Genomic DNA, 16,440 nt, shown 5'->3' with positions numbered 1-16,440 from the left:
CCCGCTTATTATCAGCGAGTGCAAAGCTTTCCCCAAACTGCCAACAGATATGCCCACACACTTGGTGTGCACATAATAGCAGCTAATTGACTGTTTGATTGGATATAAAGTCTAAAAGTAACAACAGCAGTTTTAAGGGACCCTATAGTGTAGGACTCTAGATTAATTCAAAGTAAGCTTTAGCTTGAGGACTCCCATCTTAACATTTTGGGATGGGGAAACCTTTTTTGCCAACCACTATACCAAATTTGATGAGGTCTCTTGCATATAGAAAGAAAGAAGAAAGAAACAAGAAAAAAAGCAGCAGTTAAAATCTAGCTACTTTAGGAAGCCAAAAATTTGTTTATGCTGTCAATTCTTAATAAAATATTCTTGAAGATTGCAATATAGAAAAAAATAAAAGCAGAACTATCACGTTTGCATCCCTAACCCAGCGATAAAATAACAATATCACAATACTGTGAACTGCACATAATAATCCACCTAAACCAGACAGAATATACCCCTAATATGCGAGTAAGAATTATGCAAGACGCTTGTGAACTTTGCATTAAGTTCACTTAAACTACAAATTCAAGTATCAAATTTGTCTGCTTTAGATGCTCTAACGGAATTAGCACGGGACCGACTCCAACTATTGGCATCGGAGTCGGCCCCGAGCTAAAGCTTCCTCTTAAAATGCGTTTGACCACCTTGGTTTCTTTATATTGCGCTTCAAACTGCATATGCTAGCATTTCTGTTTAAATTCAACTCCATCAACATGTAGCCAATGTGCCAGGAAATCAAACCCACAATTTCATGTTCAGCCGCCTTATGTCTGCAACATACCCAAAATATTGTGGGCAACTGTGAAGAGCCAACAAACTCACCGAGCGTCTTACACTCATTAGAAAAAGCCTGTGCTGGTGTCGCAGAGGCTGTGTAATCAAAAGAACACACTGGCAGGCTAGTTGGCACTACATAACATGAGGTGCTGTGCAAACGAACATGCAGGACGACAGAGGAGACGGAGGTGAAGCACTGTGCCTCCGTGTTCCCCATCGTCCTGCGGGCCCGTCTGTGCTATAGCTCACATCATTCAGTAATCAAACAAGCAACATGTCGAAAGACATTTCCCCCCTTCAACGCCGGACGTTTTTCTCATCGATGCTCAAGTTCCGACTGGCTTGAACCTTTGACAATGTCTCTGCGGCTAGCACAACTTTTCGTTTTAGAGCGGCGCTATAGTGGCATCGCCCGTTTGGTGCCATTACAATAACGCCCCGCCGCGTGCCATGCACGCCGATACGACACAGGTTAAAATAGCGACGCCGCTCGTGAACTTCAGTTGGCTACTGGTGCGGCTAATAGCGGCTGCGATACTGACTCTTCTAGATGACGCTAGCTATGCACCATGCTTTTCAATTTAAATTACAACTTGGCGCATTTTTTAATATTCTCGAATCTAAGCTGACCCTAGAGTTTGGCATATGATTTATTTAAAAAAAACTATTGGCTTAGATTCGAATAAGTACGGTATGTGTACCTGGTGTTAAGTTCGTGGTCGAGCTCGTTGAAGTGCCGCAGGAAGAGACGCCCGTAAGGAGACCAGGTTCGCAGACCGAGCACACCTGGCTCCCGCTTGATGAGATCAGTGTAGCTGTAGAAGAAGTACATCACCTGCCAGGCCAGCACCAGCGGAAGCAGCACCAGGTTCACCAGACCCACCCACAGGATGCGCCTGCAATGGCGAACACCGGCACATGAGGCTGAGAGAGCAACATATTGCTCTGGGCTACTTGGGGTTTCCATGTTTAATGAACCATATTTATTATTTACCCAATTCTAACACATCTCTTTTTCTTGTTTTTAAACAAGGTGTCCGGAATTTTTGTGTTCATTACAATCAGATATTAATAATATGCATTATCGTTAATTCACTTTTTGGTGTGCACCGATTAATTAATGCACCCTCCCAGAGCTTGCCAAGCACCAAGTGCCACAAGAGAGCAAAGCAGCATGGGTTGCACTAGCGTCCAACCAAAACACATCGGTGGAGTTTACATTGCCCCGGTCGTCGGCGGGAATCAGACAGGAATCACAAGAATTCTTTGTGCCTTTATATTCTCGCATTTAGCACTGTGCATGACATTGTGTTGGTCACGTGCCTTCGGGACTGTGTGGTCGCCATCTGTGGTCATGAATGTGGCGAACATTGATTCATCTGCAGCGGTTGAGACTGCCAGAAATACAAATTGCTAAAGATACAAGATCTGGTCAATGAAGCGGCCATGCATGGCGCAACTTGCCTGGACAGCTGCTGTGCGAGGAGGTCCCGGTTGGCAGGCCGCTTGTACTGCTCCCGCAGGTGCCAGGTGTTCTCAAAGGGGGCGCCCGGGAACCAGAAGAGGATGAGCTCGAGGTTGTACTTGAGCCCCTGGGTGAGGTACACCACGGAGCCGAGCAGGGGCAGTGTGAAGTGCAGTGGCAGTACATCCTTGTTCACCAGTGCCACCATGTAGTTCTTGTAGCGAAGGATGCGGTTGTAGATGTCTGCATTCAGAGATCAAGCTTGTCAGCAAGCCAGGCAGTTGCCCGTATTCTTTGTCAATAACTTCCTGGCGCCCCCGATAGGCTAAGTCAGCTGGCAGAATGCCTGTTGCTCCTGTGAGGTGCAGCGCAAGGCACCATGCAAAAGTGTAAGTACTCCCGAAAGTTATTGACCAGAAGTACGGCCTCTGATCAGAAGTCTTGCAACTGGTTTCAGTGGCAAAGTTTTCTTTCAGCCACTATCAAAGGCCCATACATTCATAGCAGACAAGAAAAGCATGGGGGAACTTGAAGTGGTTTTTGCTTGCAGTAGGATGTCAATACAAACATATGTATTTTCATATACAGGCACTGATCAATTATTAACCCTTTATTGAGAAATGTTGCGAACAGGCACCATACCAGAAAACTTTTTTTGTTTCTTTCCGAGTTGCGGTATTGAGTACAAAGTCTCTTGCTAAATGTCTTCGGCCAACACTGAATGGCAAGCAGCAAGCGTTCTTTGTTGCTTTAGAGTTGGAACACAGAACGAGGAAGAAGTTTGCCATGCAACACTCTTTTGAAAGCACATTCTGAGGGGACAGACCGATGCAAGATCTCCGGCTGTAGTGGCATTGCACACATTACACAAAGCAGATAAAACGTACACCTATGGTTCACATACGACAAGAGCTGTCTGCGTACATTCCAAAGGAAGCCATAAGGTACCTTGGGTGAAGCACGCTTCCCCTTTTCTAGTCGGGATTGAATTTACCAAAAAATTGACTTAATCAGAGTCGAATGAAGAGATTACTGCAACCACACTCTGTCACAAAGGCTTACTGGCACACTAAAGCATGCACTTGCGTGTGCAAACAGGTCAACCTGTGCAACTCTCATGCCACAGCAATGAACAGAAGTTGCCATGGAATGCAGGTTTGGCGCAACCACCAATGGTACATTCATTCTACACTCCACTAACCGACGGCTTTTTACACTCTCTGGTACTTCCCCCAATCGTGCGTGGGCCTTGTCGTAATGGCCTTCGATGCTCTGCAATTGACGAGTCTGCTACATAGCAAACCCACTGAACATCGAGATTTTATTTGACACCAAATGCACATGGTACCACCATTGTCAGCAAGAGCTCTGTAAACCCAAAAGTACGATGTAATAAAAAATTAAAGTGAATGTTGAATATCAGCAAGCAGAAAATGCACTTTTAACTACAGCACAATGCTTTTAATTGAACTTATGTAAAAATCTTAACGACACTGTCACATTCATGCATATTTAATGACAGGGAGAGAGGTGCTCAAATTCCTCGTAAAATTTTGGCAATATTGAGGTTGCTGACTGTAGTTTTTTTTGCAATTGTAAAATGCAAATATTTCTTGAATTTCCTTTGAATGCACTTGCGGCAACAGGCCATTGTAACAAGCTGTCTACAAGTGCCTATACCCCAGCAGGTGGAAGGCCCTCAAAATTTTAATATTGAGTTCTTTGCAATCCTGTTGACTCTCATACACTAATGACTTCTTAATGACCAAGCTATGAACACTAAAATTTGTAAAAATCCTCACACGACAATAGAAAGTGTGTGTGTGGGGGGGGGGGGGGTAATAGCTTGACCAGATCTTGTGTAGGACACATATGAACTTATTAACAATGATTTGCCTTTAGGTGCAGCATACGAGTACGTAGCAGTAAACTTGGAGAAACATAATGAAGAGCAGCACACTGTTTATACATCACAGTAGCCTTTTCAGCAACATCGCTATTGCAGATTTCACCAGCTTCAGGAACTTCTGAATCAACTCGCATGAAGGAAGTACCCCTTTAATGTCCTTTCACTGACTTCCAAGTGAATGGTTGGAGACCAACGAGTAACTTCTTGAGCAAACATAGCTCATTTTTCATTAACCCGTTGTGGTCTGTTGTCGAGAGGGGCTCGACAATACAACACAGCCATACCGATCCAATGTCAGGCGCTCTGCTGCTGGCAGCTTACCACGACCACCTTCTAGCTAAACGCTTTCTACAGCGACAATTCTGAAGCTTTTAGCGAAAACATAGACGATTTTAGTGAGAAAGAACTATGTGCCTCCATAAGATGGAGATGGTGATATTACAGAAGTCAACGACGAAGAAGAAGATGGCACGGGAGACAGCGGCTCTGGTAACACACGACCATGTGCAACAAGCCGGCGAGCCTACATGGATAATTTTCCAGACTTTGCCCCTCTTCCCTTCACTGTCACGAAGTAAGAATTTCTAAACTAAACTGAGTTGGGCTACTTCCAGCCGTTCCTCAGAGACCAGCTCACTGAGGAACTAGCTCTTGAAATGAATCACTATCAACATGCAAAAAATCTAGAGTGCCGGCGTCCTTTCGAAGAACTTGATTTGGAAGGACTGGGAAAATGTGCCATTATAAGAATTCAAAGCCTTCCTAGGGGTAATCATAAACATGGGCTTGAATCCCAAGCTGATAGTGAAAGAGTACTTTAGCCAGGACCTTGTCAAGAACATGCTTTTTTCCCGCAAGTTTTCCCAACGGCCGAGATTTCTTCAAATCTTTTGGATGCTGCACGTTGCTCAAAGTCTAGATGCCTCTTCAAGTCGACCAACTCGGGCAAACAAGGTCAGGGATGTTATACTTTACAGTGATGCGAAATGCAGAGAGCATGTAAACGCTGGTCCCCAATTCGCATACAGTCGAACCCACTTATAAGGATACCAGTTTTAACAATATATCAGTTATAAGAATGAGAAGCTGCTGCACTGTCACCTTTAGTATGTTTTCTATGGTGTAGTAACCCCCTTACTACAATGCCCCCAAGCCACATTATTGGTTATAACGATGAAGTCTGGCTGCCGGATGTGCGTCCGAAAAGGTAATGAAATGCGAAATCCTTAAAAAGAAAAGAAGGAAACGAGAAATTCGAGTTGCTGGATGATGGCTCGCTGCCCCAGTGCCACTGCGACTTTTCCAGCGATCTCCACATCACCAGTCTTGCGCACCTCTCTCCTGTAGCCCTTCCACCCCTTGGAACATAATTGGACTGCGCCCATAGCGCTAGGCCATGCCACCTTCTGAAACACGAATGGACCATGCCAAATGCGCTGCTCCAAGATTGCTCGCTGGCCCCTCATTCTCTTGTGGTTTTATGGCCCCACATCCTACGCAGTTCTGTCAACAGATGAAGCTGCGCGTGCTCGTCTTTGTTGGTTTCGTCAAAGTCGATCCTGGCTATATGGTTTGTCTGCCTCGTTTGACTCGCTGCCAAAACGGAAGATAGCTGATCCGCCAGCTGATCATCGGCTACACATGATGTTGCCAGTGAAAAGAAAGCGCACTGCTATAGATTAGGAAACGAAGCGCTTCTGACTGATGAGGCGATCGTCGTGAATGTGCTTGCATCAGATAGCGACTGTGACGGCGGCAGTGTTGACGCGGTAGGGCAGGCTGCCTCAATGTTGTCCTTTCAGGAAACCCTGCAGATGATTGAGTTCCTCCAGAGTTTTGTTTTCACGAAGAACCTTCCGCTGCACAACGTGGAGCACATGGATGCCTTGGAGAAGGATGTCGGCAAGCTTCATGTAAAGCATGCAAGGCCGACGGACACAAGAGTTTTCTTGTGCAAGCCAATGAGAAGTACGTGGAAAGATGCTTGTGGTAGTCTCGCCCCAGCGTTTCTTCTGCATTTCTCAAGCTGACAGGTTGCCGCGGCAACCTGCTTGCATTTTTTTAAAAGGCCCCTTTGGGGCCACAAAAGTGACGCTTCGGTAGAGCTCGCATATTGCTTGCCGCCCATGACCACTCTTTGTCGTAGTTATAGCAGTGCCATTCTCGAACGCCAACAGCCACAGCTTGTTACATGCAATTGGAGCATGTGGGAAGCAGAGTTACAGTTACCGTATTTACGTGATTGTAAGTCGACCACATTTTTAAAATTTGAAAGTGAAGTTGGGGGGTTGACTTACAATCGAAACTAAAACATGGCCCCGCCAAAAAAGCGAGACCGACGGGAGCTACAATGTAGTTGCAATTTTATGTTTGCTCTATGGCCCTACTTATATCTTTTCGCTATCCCGCATGTTTGTTCGCTTTTCGGAAGGGTTTTTCAACATTTTTGAGACTTTTACAGTGCACGCAACACTCATGGGGAGGGTGTCAATCATTGATGGAAGTGCCGCTGTTCCCACTTGCAGCGGCACCCTCAGAACGGCAGCGCTCGTGGGGAGTATCAGTAGTTCATAGAAGAGCAGACATCTATCGCAGGTTTCTCTTTCTCTGTTGAAAGGCATTGGCATTGGTTTGACGCGTTCCACTTGACTGCTGGCTACGTGCTACTTCTATGCTTCCCCAGTCATCATGAGTGCTCCAGGCCCACTAATCATACGGCACTCGTTCACAGCAGCGTTCAAGAGGGCTGCCATCCTTTACGACGAAAAAACAAATCACTGTGCAGCGGGCTGTAATTTCGATGTTTCTGAACGGGTGGTGCAAGAGGGCGACTGCAGCGAAGCGAAATTTTCACCTGTGACGGCAAGTGAGAAAGTTCCCACGTGCCGAAGTCTGGATGCATTCCGGAGCTGTTGGCTAAGCTTGCGGCGTACGTCGCTGAAATGCGTGACCGGTCCCTGCCAGTGAAGTGCGACATGGTCATGAAACAAGCCCGGACCTTCGCCTTTTAAGGCCCTGCTCTGCCGTGAGTACAATAAGTGGCTGGCGACAGAAGACCGCGAAATTACGCCAAGCGGACCTGTCAAAAGAGCCTCCCTGACGGCTGCGTGTGGTTGGGCGCATTCGGCGTGGGTTGCTGTTCCACAAAATGTCGTGGTGCGGTCGTTTGCCAAATGTGAAATTTTGCTGGACGACGATGCGCTGTGGGACCACAGCAACGATGACGATGGCAGCACTAGTGAATACGAGTGGTCCAGTGACCATGTCAGCTACTAATAAATTTTCGTTATCGAATGCGCCCTCATGGTATGCTCCTTTTTTTTTTGCTGTCAAGCGATATGGGGGGGGGGGGGGGGGGGAGGTCGACTTACATTCGAGTCGACTTACGGTTGTGTAAATACGGTAAATGAGGCAACACAATCAGCAGCCGGAGGAAGGTCGAGGGGCACTGGCCTCCCCGCCGTTATAGTTTTCTCAAAGCAGCTCTGCTATAATCCTATATTGATCTTTTTCATGCAACCTGGTGATAACAATTATCAGTTGTAACAATGGAATTTTCGTGGCATTTGAATATTGTAATAAGTGGGTTCGAATGTAGATGAGAGCATCGTTGGCTTCAAGGGCCTAGTCTCATTCCAGTGTTGAAATCCTCAGAAGCCGGATAAATAGGGCACACATGTTTATGCACTCGCAGACTGCCTAACAGGCTACACTTCTGCATTTGAGCCTTACTACGGTAGCGCAATGACTGATAGCCTCTGCCACCCCGAGCTCCCCTTCACAGGCAGGATTGTTCTGCCCTTGGTGCAGAAAGTGCAGCAAGCTTCGCTGGGTAGTTGCTATAATCTTTATACGGACAGATTTTACATGTCTCCACTACTTTCCAAACAGTTACTTTCGCAGAGGGTTATTACTAACTGGGACCATGATGATGAATAGGAAACAAATGCCACAGCAGCTCAAGAAGAAGCTGTAAAAAGGTGAAGGGGCTGCTTACCGATACGCAAACTCGTACATTGCGCTTACCTGGCGGGACAAGCGTCAAGTCACAATGCTCAGTTCAGATCACAACGTGTCTATGAAAGAAGTACCAAGGAAGTAAGTGCGAGGAAAGACAGTGACACTGGAGAAGCCTGTGGTGATATGCGACCACAATGAAAATACGGGTGCAGTTGACAGGGCCGATCCCTACTACGCAAGCTACGCACTTTCCCACAAGTCAATGGAATGGGGGACAAAAAACTCTTTCTGGCTTCTCAAAGTTTCAATCATAAACAGTTTCATTGTGATGAGGATGCAGCAGCTGAAGCAGGGACAGAAAGAGCAGCGATACCTGCAGTATCGCCAGAACCTGATTGAGCAGCTGGTGGGCAACTCCAGGGCTCGTGCTAAGGAGCGGGGCCCGTCTGAACGTTTGGAATGTGAAGAAAGGCTGGATGGAAAGCCCCAGTTCATCTACAAGATCCCCGGCTGAAGCAGCAAGGACCGCGCTGTTTGCAGCGATCCCAAAACAAAAGGGTGCAGGAAAGAAATGGTGTTCTGCAAAACTTGCAGCATTAATCCAAGACTGCATCCAGAAGAGAGCTTTGAGCACTTTCACATGCTCCCCAAATATTGCTGGAAGACTTGGACACAAAAAGCAACTTCGAAAATAAACATCCTACAAGTTTTTCTTGCACAGTTGTTTTCTTTCACGGAGCCCAAAACTGGCAAAATAGTTTTGGGCTCGAGTGGCCGAAATGTGGGTAAGTTTTGGGCCTCAAAGGGTTAAACTCGACACAATGTTGCTGAAATCAAAGAGCACATCCAAATTCATAAACTTTACAGGAAATTAAAGTTCGCAGGTATGCAATATGATATCCGTTGAAGCTGTAGGTGAAGCAGTGCCCTCTTTGCCGCTGTGTCTATAAGGCTATCAGTTTGAAAGCATTAAAAAATCTGACAGCGGTACTTGGCAAGATCATGCAAAGACACGCTTCAGACTCCACATAAAATTATGTGGGAACCCACCGAGCTCTGTCAGTTCCTGTTTGTGGATACACATCTGCTGGTCCTTTTGCACTTCCAGCACCCTCCGCTGCACTTCGTGCCATGTCATGTTGTCCAGGTCGCTCTGCATGGCAGGGTCGAGATGGCAGCTTTTGTTAGATAGCACAAAGGCGACTGTTACAGAAGTGGGGACAAGAAAAGGTAGAAACTGGCACAACCGAAATACTTACTGACCCTCCAAAAACTTCCCTGGCCATCACAGCCTGCCTGCAGCAGCAATGGCAAGGTTTTCATGAACGCTGGACCCGCAGGATTTTCAAAGCAATGGTCATTCATCAGAGTTATGTATTAGCACAATTACAATGATGCTGGCTAGTGAGGGAACTGCTTATCTGGATGCTTATGGAGATGTTGCATTGACTTGGGAAATCCTATCATTAAATCCTGCCATTAGTCCTCCATGCGAGTTGATTTTTGGTAATTGTTTTTGCACACAGTAGCCAATCAATTTTTATCGGCTAGCCTGATTGCTTGTGGTCCCTACTGTAAGCTATCTCATATAAACGTGAAATTGCAAAAAAAAAAAATAAAACATTTGGACGGCACAAAATGGTTCATTCAATTTTCTGGACTAAATCTGCAGGTACTGCATCTCTAATATTGCAGTTGGAAACAAAACAACTAGCTGCATCTCTCGTGGCAGGGAAAGTTTGCGGCTTTCTGGTGCTGTCAAGTTGACAAGCAGGCCTAAGAATAAGCAATTTAATGCACTTATTAGGATTTAAGGCAACATTTTTTTCCCCCAAGATCCTTAATCTCACACCTCCAGATGCCGGCATTGGTACCGCCAGATGGTCCAAGAATGTTAGGGTTACAATGTTTACACAGTACTGCTAGTATGATATGGCCACAATGAACAGTCGAGTTTCTGCTTCTGTGCCTATATTTACATTCCATGATCTAAAGCACTACTCCAGCATTGTGCAACACCACTTCAATTAACATTTTCCTGCAATAAACAATTAATTAAATTCTGAGGTTTTACACAACAAAACCACATAGTTATGAGGCATGCCATAGGAGATTAATTTTGACTACTTGGGGTTCCTTAACATGCACCTAATGCATGATACAGAGGCAGTTTTGCCTTTCATTCCCATCAAAGTGCGGCCATCATGGCTGGGATTTGATCCCGCAAGATCGGGCTTGGAGCAACGCCCAAGGCGCCACGGTGCGTGCCATAAGCAATGAGCTGGGCTTGCAGGTTAGAGAGACTTCATACCGCTACTTCGACTCTGGCGCCTAAATCCAAGTACATGAGAGTTTTTGCATTACGCCCCCACAGAGATGCAGCTGCCAGAACTAGGAAATGAACCTGCATATGCTCGGCAGCGAACTGTCCTTGCCACTGAGCCACCGTGGCGTAAAATGTACAGGCATTATATGTTTGACAGCAATTCTGGCAAGTATTAGGGAGCGTTAGAAATGACGCACCCAAGCATTTCCATACTCAAAGCCCAACATTTGCCTTGTGTTCTTTTTTTTTTTTGCACAGTGTAGATCGCCTATTATAATGTAACTTGCTGAAGTTTCAAATAGCCGCACTAGAACCAAAACATTTCTGAAAGGCTGCACAAGTGTAAAACATGCAGAAGAAGCAACTATGCATATCTTAGAATCGAAGCGTACGAATGGAATGTTTGCATCCGTTTAAAATTACAGAAGTTGACAGGTTAATGACAGAGGACCTGAGTTCTTTGCGCGAAACAGGCAAAGTAAGACACATGTGCACAGATACATGAAGTTGTTGACAAACTTTTCAAAATCTGCTAGGTTATTTGAACACCGCCGCTAACTCCACATAACCAAGGCAGAATGAGGACTAAACTTTCGGACACTGGCCCTCATTTTTGTTGGAAAGCAGAGGAACCACCTTGAGAGCTGCTGTAGACAAGTGCTGTAGCCACTTCGATTCATTTTATTAACACATCAGCAAATCGCAACCTTCGTCACCAACTCCCGACGAGGCGTGCTGGTTAGGCCTAGCCAGTGGAGGTGTCGGGCGGCATGCTGTGGTGGAAAGCTACCCCCAAATATGTTCGTACTCATGGACTACTGTATAGAGATCCGACATGAGATTCCACACACGGACTCAACTGACAGCAGCGTGTGTGAGGCGGAGTGTGGTTTCAAGAGCAGTTAGCCAGCAACTACTGCGAATATGTATAACGAGTTTGTTTGTGCTGGTAGGGACAGTGGGAACTCGCACATGGACAATGAAGGTTTCGAACTGAATTTGTGGAACACAGCTTAAACAGACATTTTTGCAGAGGCAAGGTTGCACACAAAATATCTGCACTTCGCGGCGTTGTACACCACAAAAGGCGAAGATCAAACGCACCTGTGGCCTCGACAGGCACACATTTTTTTCATACCCGCCCCTGTCCAAAAAAATAATTGGCGACTGTATTTAGTTTCTGTGCACAAGGTGAAGAGCCAAACAGAGTGACAATGCACGCACACTTGGTGCATACTGCTAACAAGCGGCTAGAGCAAAGGTTTCTCCGTCGCCTAGGCAACTTCCGTACGCCCACAGAGTGCATACATGCAATGGCAGCCTTCCCAACTTCTTTTCTCTCTTCCTTGCTCGTTGACCCCACGCCTCCTCCTTAGCATTGCCCTCACCGCTCTCCCTTTGGCCAGTGCATCTCGTTGAGAAGTGTGCTGGCTGCCTCTCTTGTCTGCGGAATTGTCTGACAGCTGTATTATAATCGGTACAGTAAAACCTCATGCATACAATCCTGTTTCGTACGATTTCCCGATGCCAATGTTTGTGGTTGATGATGCAATAAATGACCCAATACAGTTACACTTCTTCCTTACTCATTAATACGTGCCCGGAAAACACACGTTTCAGCACCAGCATTAAAGGGACACTAAAGTGAAAAATGATTTCTTCTGCATTAGTAAATTACCATTCCACAACACCAAAAACACCACTCTTACAACGATAAGACGTTTGGTAAGCCAGAAAAAGCGCAAGAACGAAATATGGGTGGCGACGCCTACTTAAGTTCCCACACCTGGGCGCTGTGACGTCTTGGATTTTGATGGCATCTTCTAGGGCCTACTAATTATACATAGCGGTACAGATTGACTACATTGTGTTCTAAAGGAACCAAATATTAAACATGGCACGTTTCGGGAACCTTTATTCAGCCAACGCGGCCCAAATGCGAAAACACACTTTGGAATCCCTGACATCACGCTGACGTACCGGCGCTGGGGTTTCAGCGCGAAATTAATACTGATACTTGATCCTTCATTTTCTCATCTAATAAACAAACTAATTTTTTTAAATGACTGCCTGCAGGGTTCTCAAACAATGCTTCATTAGTCTAAACTGATTTATTGTTTCGCTTTAGTGTCCCTTTAAGTATATCGCCAAACTGCGATTGTATAATACATTCTCCAGTGGCTAGACCGAATGTAATTAAAGAAAGAAAGGGATGTTTGAGAGCTGTAGGCGTGCACAATGGCAACTTTATTGCAGTAGTTGCCCAGTTGTGTCATGTCAAAATGCTGCCACACACTTGGTTTCCTATTCCGGTATTAGCAAATCTCCTCGCATATCATCTGACGTTACCATTTGCATATCGCAGCCAACTCGAAATAAGTATCTGGTAAGTGGGTGGCTTTTAGTTAACTTTCTTTATGCCTTGCAACAAATCGTCTCGGATAAAAAAAAATACTGAAAAACCCAAACCCTTCACCCATCTGTTTCACAGCGCGTGGTGCAGGAAGTGTACTGCATGCTTTTAATAGGGGATAACCCAAACAGGTCGCCGTACCCCGCTGCAGGCAGCACGAGGTGAGCATCAGTTCCACTCTGGCGGCAACAATGAATGTATTCCGGTATTACCCTCCAGTTCAATTTCACTAAGGCTTCCTATAATTATTTTAAATAGACAATGTGTGTCTCGCGTTCACCTGTGCAGCCCGATTGACTGAGCCGGTGTCTCGGTGTCTCGTGCCGCAGTGATTCTTGCCGAGTGGGCATGCCAAAACTTCCATCAAAATGCTGCCCAATGAAGCTGCTGATACAGGCCAAATTTTTAGACCACGATTGTACGATTGCCGAAGCCACAAAAAGGACAATGTGCATCTTGGGCCGAAGGCACCAACAGATTGGCAGGTATCGGTGCCTCGTGCTGCAACACTTTGCGCAATGTCGCATTACATTTCGCATTATGGCAGTTCAGTCTGCCAAACTTTTAAAGACTTCTGATTATATGTTTTCGATGCTAGTACATTTAATTTCGCACTTTTTCCCAAAACGTATGAATGAGGTTCTACTGGATTTCATCTTGCATGGCTGCACTATAAGCGGTATGCATATACATTGAGTTCTATACGAGGATATACGCGAGTCAGAAAAGTGTGGGTTACGTCCAGTGTTGTACTATAAGCGGTTATGTTGTAAATGGTTTGTGCTGTACATCTTTTTGCATTTTTTTTTTAACGTCCTCGTAAGTTCTTTTCGTATGCCAGTTTGCGTCCCCTAACTTTGGGTGCACAACATGACAGCTGCGATGGCAATAAAAATGACAGATGTGAAAGTGGGTGACCAAGAGCGAGCAAGGATCACTCACTGCAGATATGTGCAGGGCATGCACGTAGAAGGCGCGTATCTCGATGAACTGGATGAGGTGACAGGCAACGCGGATGGCCCTGAACAGCCAGTACACAGTTGCCACCACCAGGCTCAGCCATGTGAAGAACCCAAACCTGTATAGGCCAAGCAATATATAAAGGATTTGAAAGTTAGTCGCTGATGTCTTGCACAATTCTAGAAACTAGAAAAGTGGTTGTGTACAGCCATGGAGGTTTAAAAAAAAAAGTGCTGGAGGAGTCGAGATGACGACTTAAGACTGAAGCTGAACTCATCATCATCATCATCATCATCATCAGCCTGGTTACGCCCACTGCAGGGCAAAGGCCTCTCCCATAGTTCTCCAACTACCCCGGTCATGTACTAATTGTGGCCATATTGTCCCTGCAAGCTTCTTAATCTCATCCGCCCACCTAACTTTTTGCCGCTTTCTGCTACGCTGCCCTTCCCTTGGAATCCATTCCGTAACTCTTAATGACCATCAGTTATCTTCCCTCCTCATTACATGTCCTGCGATTTCTTTTTCTTGATTTCAAATAGATGTCATTAACTCGCACTTGTTCCCTCACCCAATCTGCTCTTTTCTTATCCCTTAACGTTACACCTATCATTCTTCTTTCCATAGCTTGTTGCCTCGTCCTCAATTTAAGTAGAACAGTTTTCGTAAGCCTCCAGGTTTCTGCCCCGTACGTGAGTACTGGTAAGACACAGCTGTTATAAACTTTTCTCTTGAGGGATAATGGCAACCTGCTGTTCATGATCTGAGAATGCCTGCCAAACGCACCCCAGCCGATTCTTATTCTTCTGATTATTTCAGTCTCATGATCCGGATCCGCAGTCACTACCTGTCCTACTTTAGTTTTCGTCCACCTTTGGTAAGGTGGACTGCTGCCACCTTACCAAAGGTACAAAAAAATGTTAGCGAATTGTGGGCATTACACAAAGCGCTTTCTCACTACTCTGTGCTATTTAGGATGGTTAATTTTACTTTACAAATATTTTTCGACTTGTTTCTATCATTGGTTTGAGAAGGAGTCGTAAATGTCTTGTCAAATTTTATGGTACATCATGATATCAATATGCAGCTAAAGTTAATATTTTAGCCAGAAACCACAAGCATTTATTTTTCAGTTAGGCTAATATTTACAGTAACTGAGCAAAATGAAATGAGCTGCGAGCGGATTTCAGCTGCCGTGGCCCTCTTTAAGAGCAGGAATAAAGGCAAACTTTGGCTTCAACTGTGCTGGTAAGTAACTGTGGAGGCTACCATTCCAGCAGTTTTCTTTATACCTCTGTGCGCAGTCACTACATCCCAAGAATTAAAACATTGCCAATGACAGACTTTAGGTGTTTCTGAAAGTAAAAGCATGCAATGCAGGAGCACAGCAGATTTGTACAATAGAGCAAAAAAGTGCCAAACAGTGACTGTTTGGCTAAGGGTATATTAAACACTAGTGTTTTCAGAAGGTCTTTCATGGGCCAAGCTAGACACTAAAGTGAACATACATTAAGGGCACAGAATGAGCAATATTTGAGGACAAGTTATAAACTTTACTCAAAAGAGGTGCTTCCATTTTACGCTTTTTCTGTAAATGTTTCATTTTTCCGTGATAGTGCCTGTGCAGCTTATCAAGCATTTATTAGTACTTATTAAAATGTACTTGAGTTTTACGTGCCAAAACCATGAGCTGATTATGAGGCACGCCGTAGTGGGGGACTCCGGAAATTTGAACTACCCGGGATTCTTTAATGTAGACCTAAATCTAAGCACACGGGTGTTTTTGCATTTCGCCCACACTCTAATGCTCCTGCCGCGGGCTGGATTCGATCCCGCGACCTCGTGCTTAGCAGCCCAAGACCATAGCCACTAAGCAACCATGGCTGGTTACTAGTACACATCAAAACAGGAAGTAACTCGTTGTGCTTTTGCCATGTTGTATTCACACCACACAAATCCTTTTGCAAGATAAGTAATATAAATAAAATTAGAAAGCCAAACCTAGCAACACATTGCCCAGAGGGGATGACCACGTCACTCATGGTGACCTTGGTGCCATTGTGGGGTGGCGGCTTATTCCGGAAGAGCACAGGGTAGTCCACACAATTTATGAGGAACGTCGAGAACACCACAACAAACACGAACTTCCTGCAACAGAACACGAAAGGAACAATGACAACACATTTACAAAAGATTGAATGCGCAAAGCAGTGCATTGAGCCACGAGCTCCGCATCAATTCTGCTGAGTGCACGCTAAATTTACAGGTCGTGTCTACCAATCAGGAACAAGAGTGGACTCTGACTCGGATGAAGGAGGCAGGCTTGCTCACTGTGTGCCGTTTAATTTTGCTACCATGTTTCTCATTCGTGTTTCTCATTCAGCTGATGTAACTCTTTGCCTTTGCTGCAACGGACACAGCTGGTGAGATGGAATGCATGTCTAGTTGCATTTGCCCACCAAGCATTAAAAAAACATCAAGATAATAGTATTTGTTCTGTAGCTGGCATCCTGTATATTTAGTTTTTGCTCTAAACTTAGTTTATATTTAACTACTCTCCAGCTTCCGAATTCATGAGAATG

At 45.2% G+C, this 16,440-nt stretch overlaps 1 protein-coding gene across 3 annotated transcripts in view; it reads right to left on the bottom strand.

Annotated features, from left to right (window-relative positions):
- The window catches only part of Atg9 (autophagy-related protein 9), a 66,925-nt gene that overhangs the window by 28,142 nt on the left and 22,343 nt on the right, over positions 1–16,440 (bottom strand). For all 3 annotated transcript variants that reach the window (XM_075682519.1, XM_075682521.1, XM_075682520.1), the window contains exons 5-9: positions 15,860–16,006; positions 13,841–13,976; positions 9,210–9,312; positions 2,290–2,533; positions 1,527–1,721 (exon numbers count right to left, since the gene is read on the bottom strand). In XM_075682519.1, the coding sequence (XP_075538634.1) occupies positions 1,527–1,721; positions 2,290–2,533; positions 9,210–9,312; positions 13,841–13,976; positions 15,860–16,006 (825 nt within the window). The remainder of the gene's footprint in view (positions 1–1,526; positions 1,722–2,289; positions 2,534–9,209; positions 9,313–13,840; positions 13,977–15,859; positions 16,007–16,440) is intronic.

Source organism: Dermacentor variabilis, chromosome 2, assembly GCF_050947875.1.
Source record: "Dermacentor variabilis isolate Ectoservices chromosome 2, ASM5094787v1, whole genome shotgun sequence".
In the NCBI taxonomy this organism is placed as follows: domain Eukaryota; kingdom Metazoa; phylum Arthropoda; class Arachnida; order Ixodida; family Ixodidae; genus Dermacentor; species Dermacentor variabilis.
This window is presented reverse-complemented; position numbering and strand designations above follow the sequence as displayed.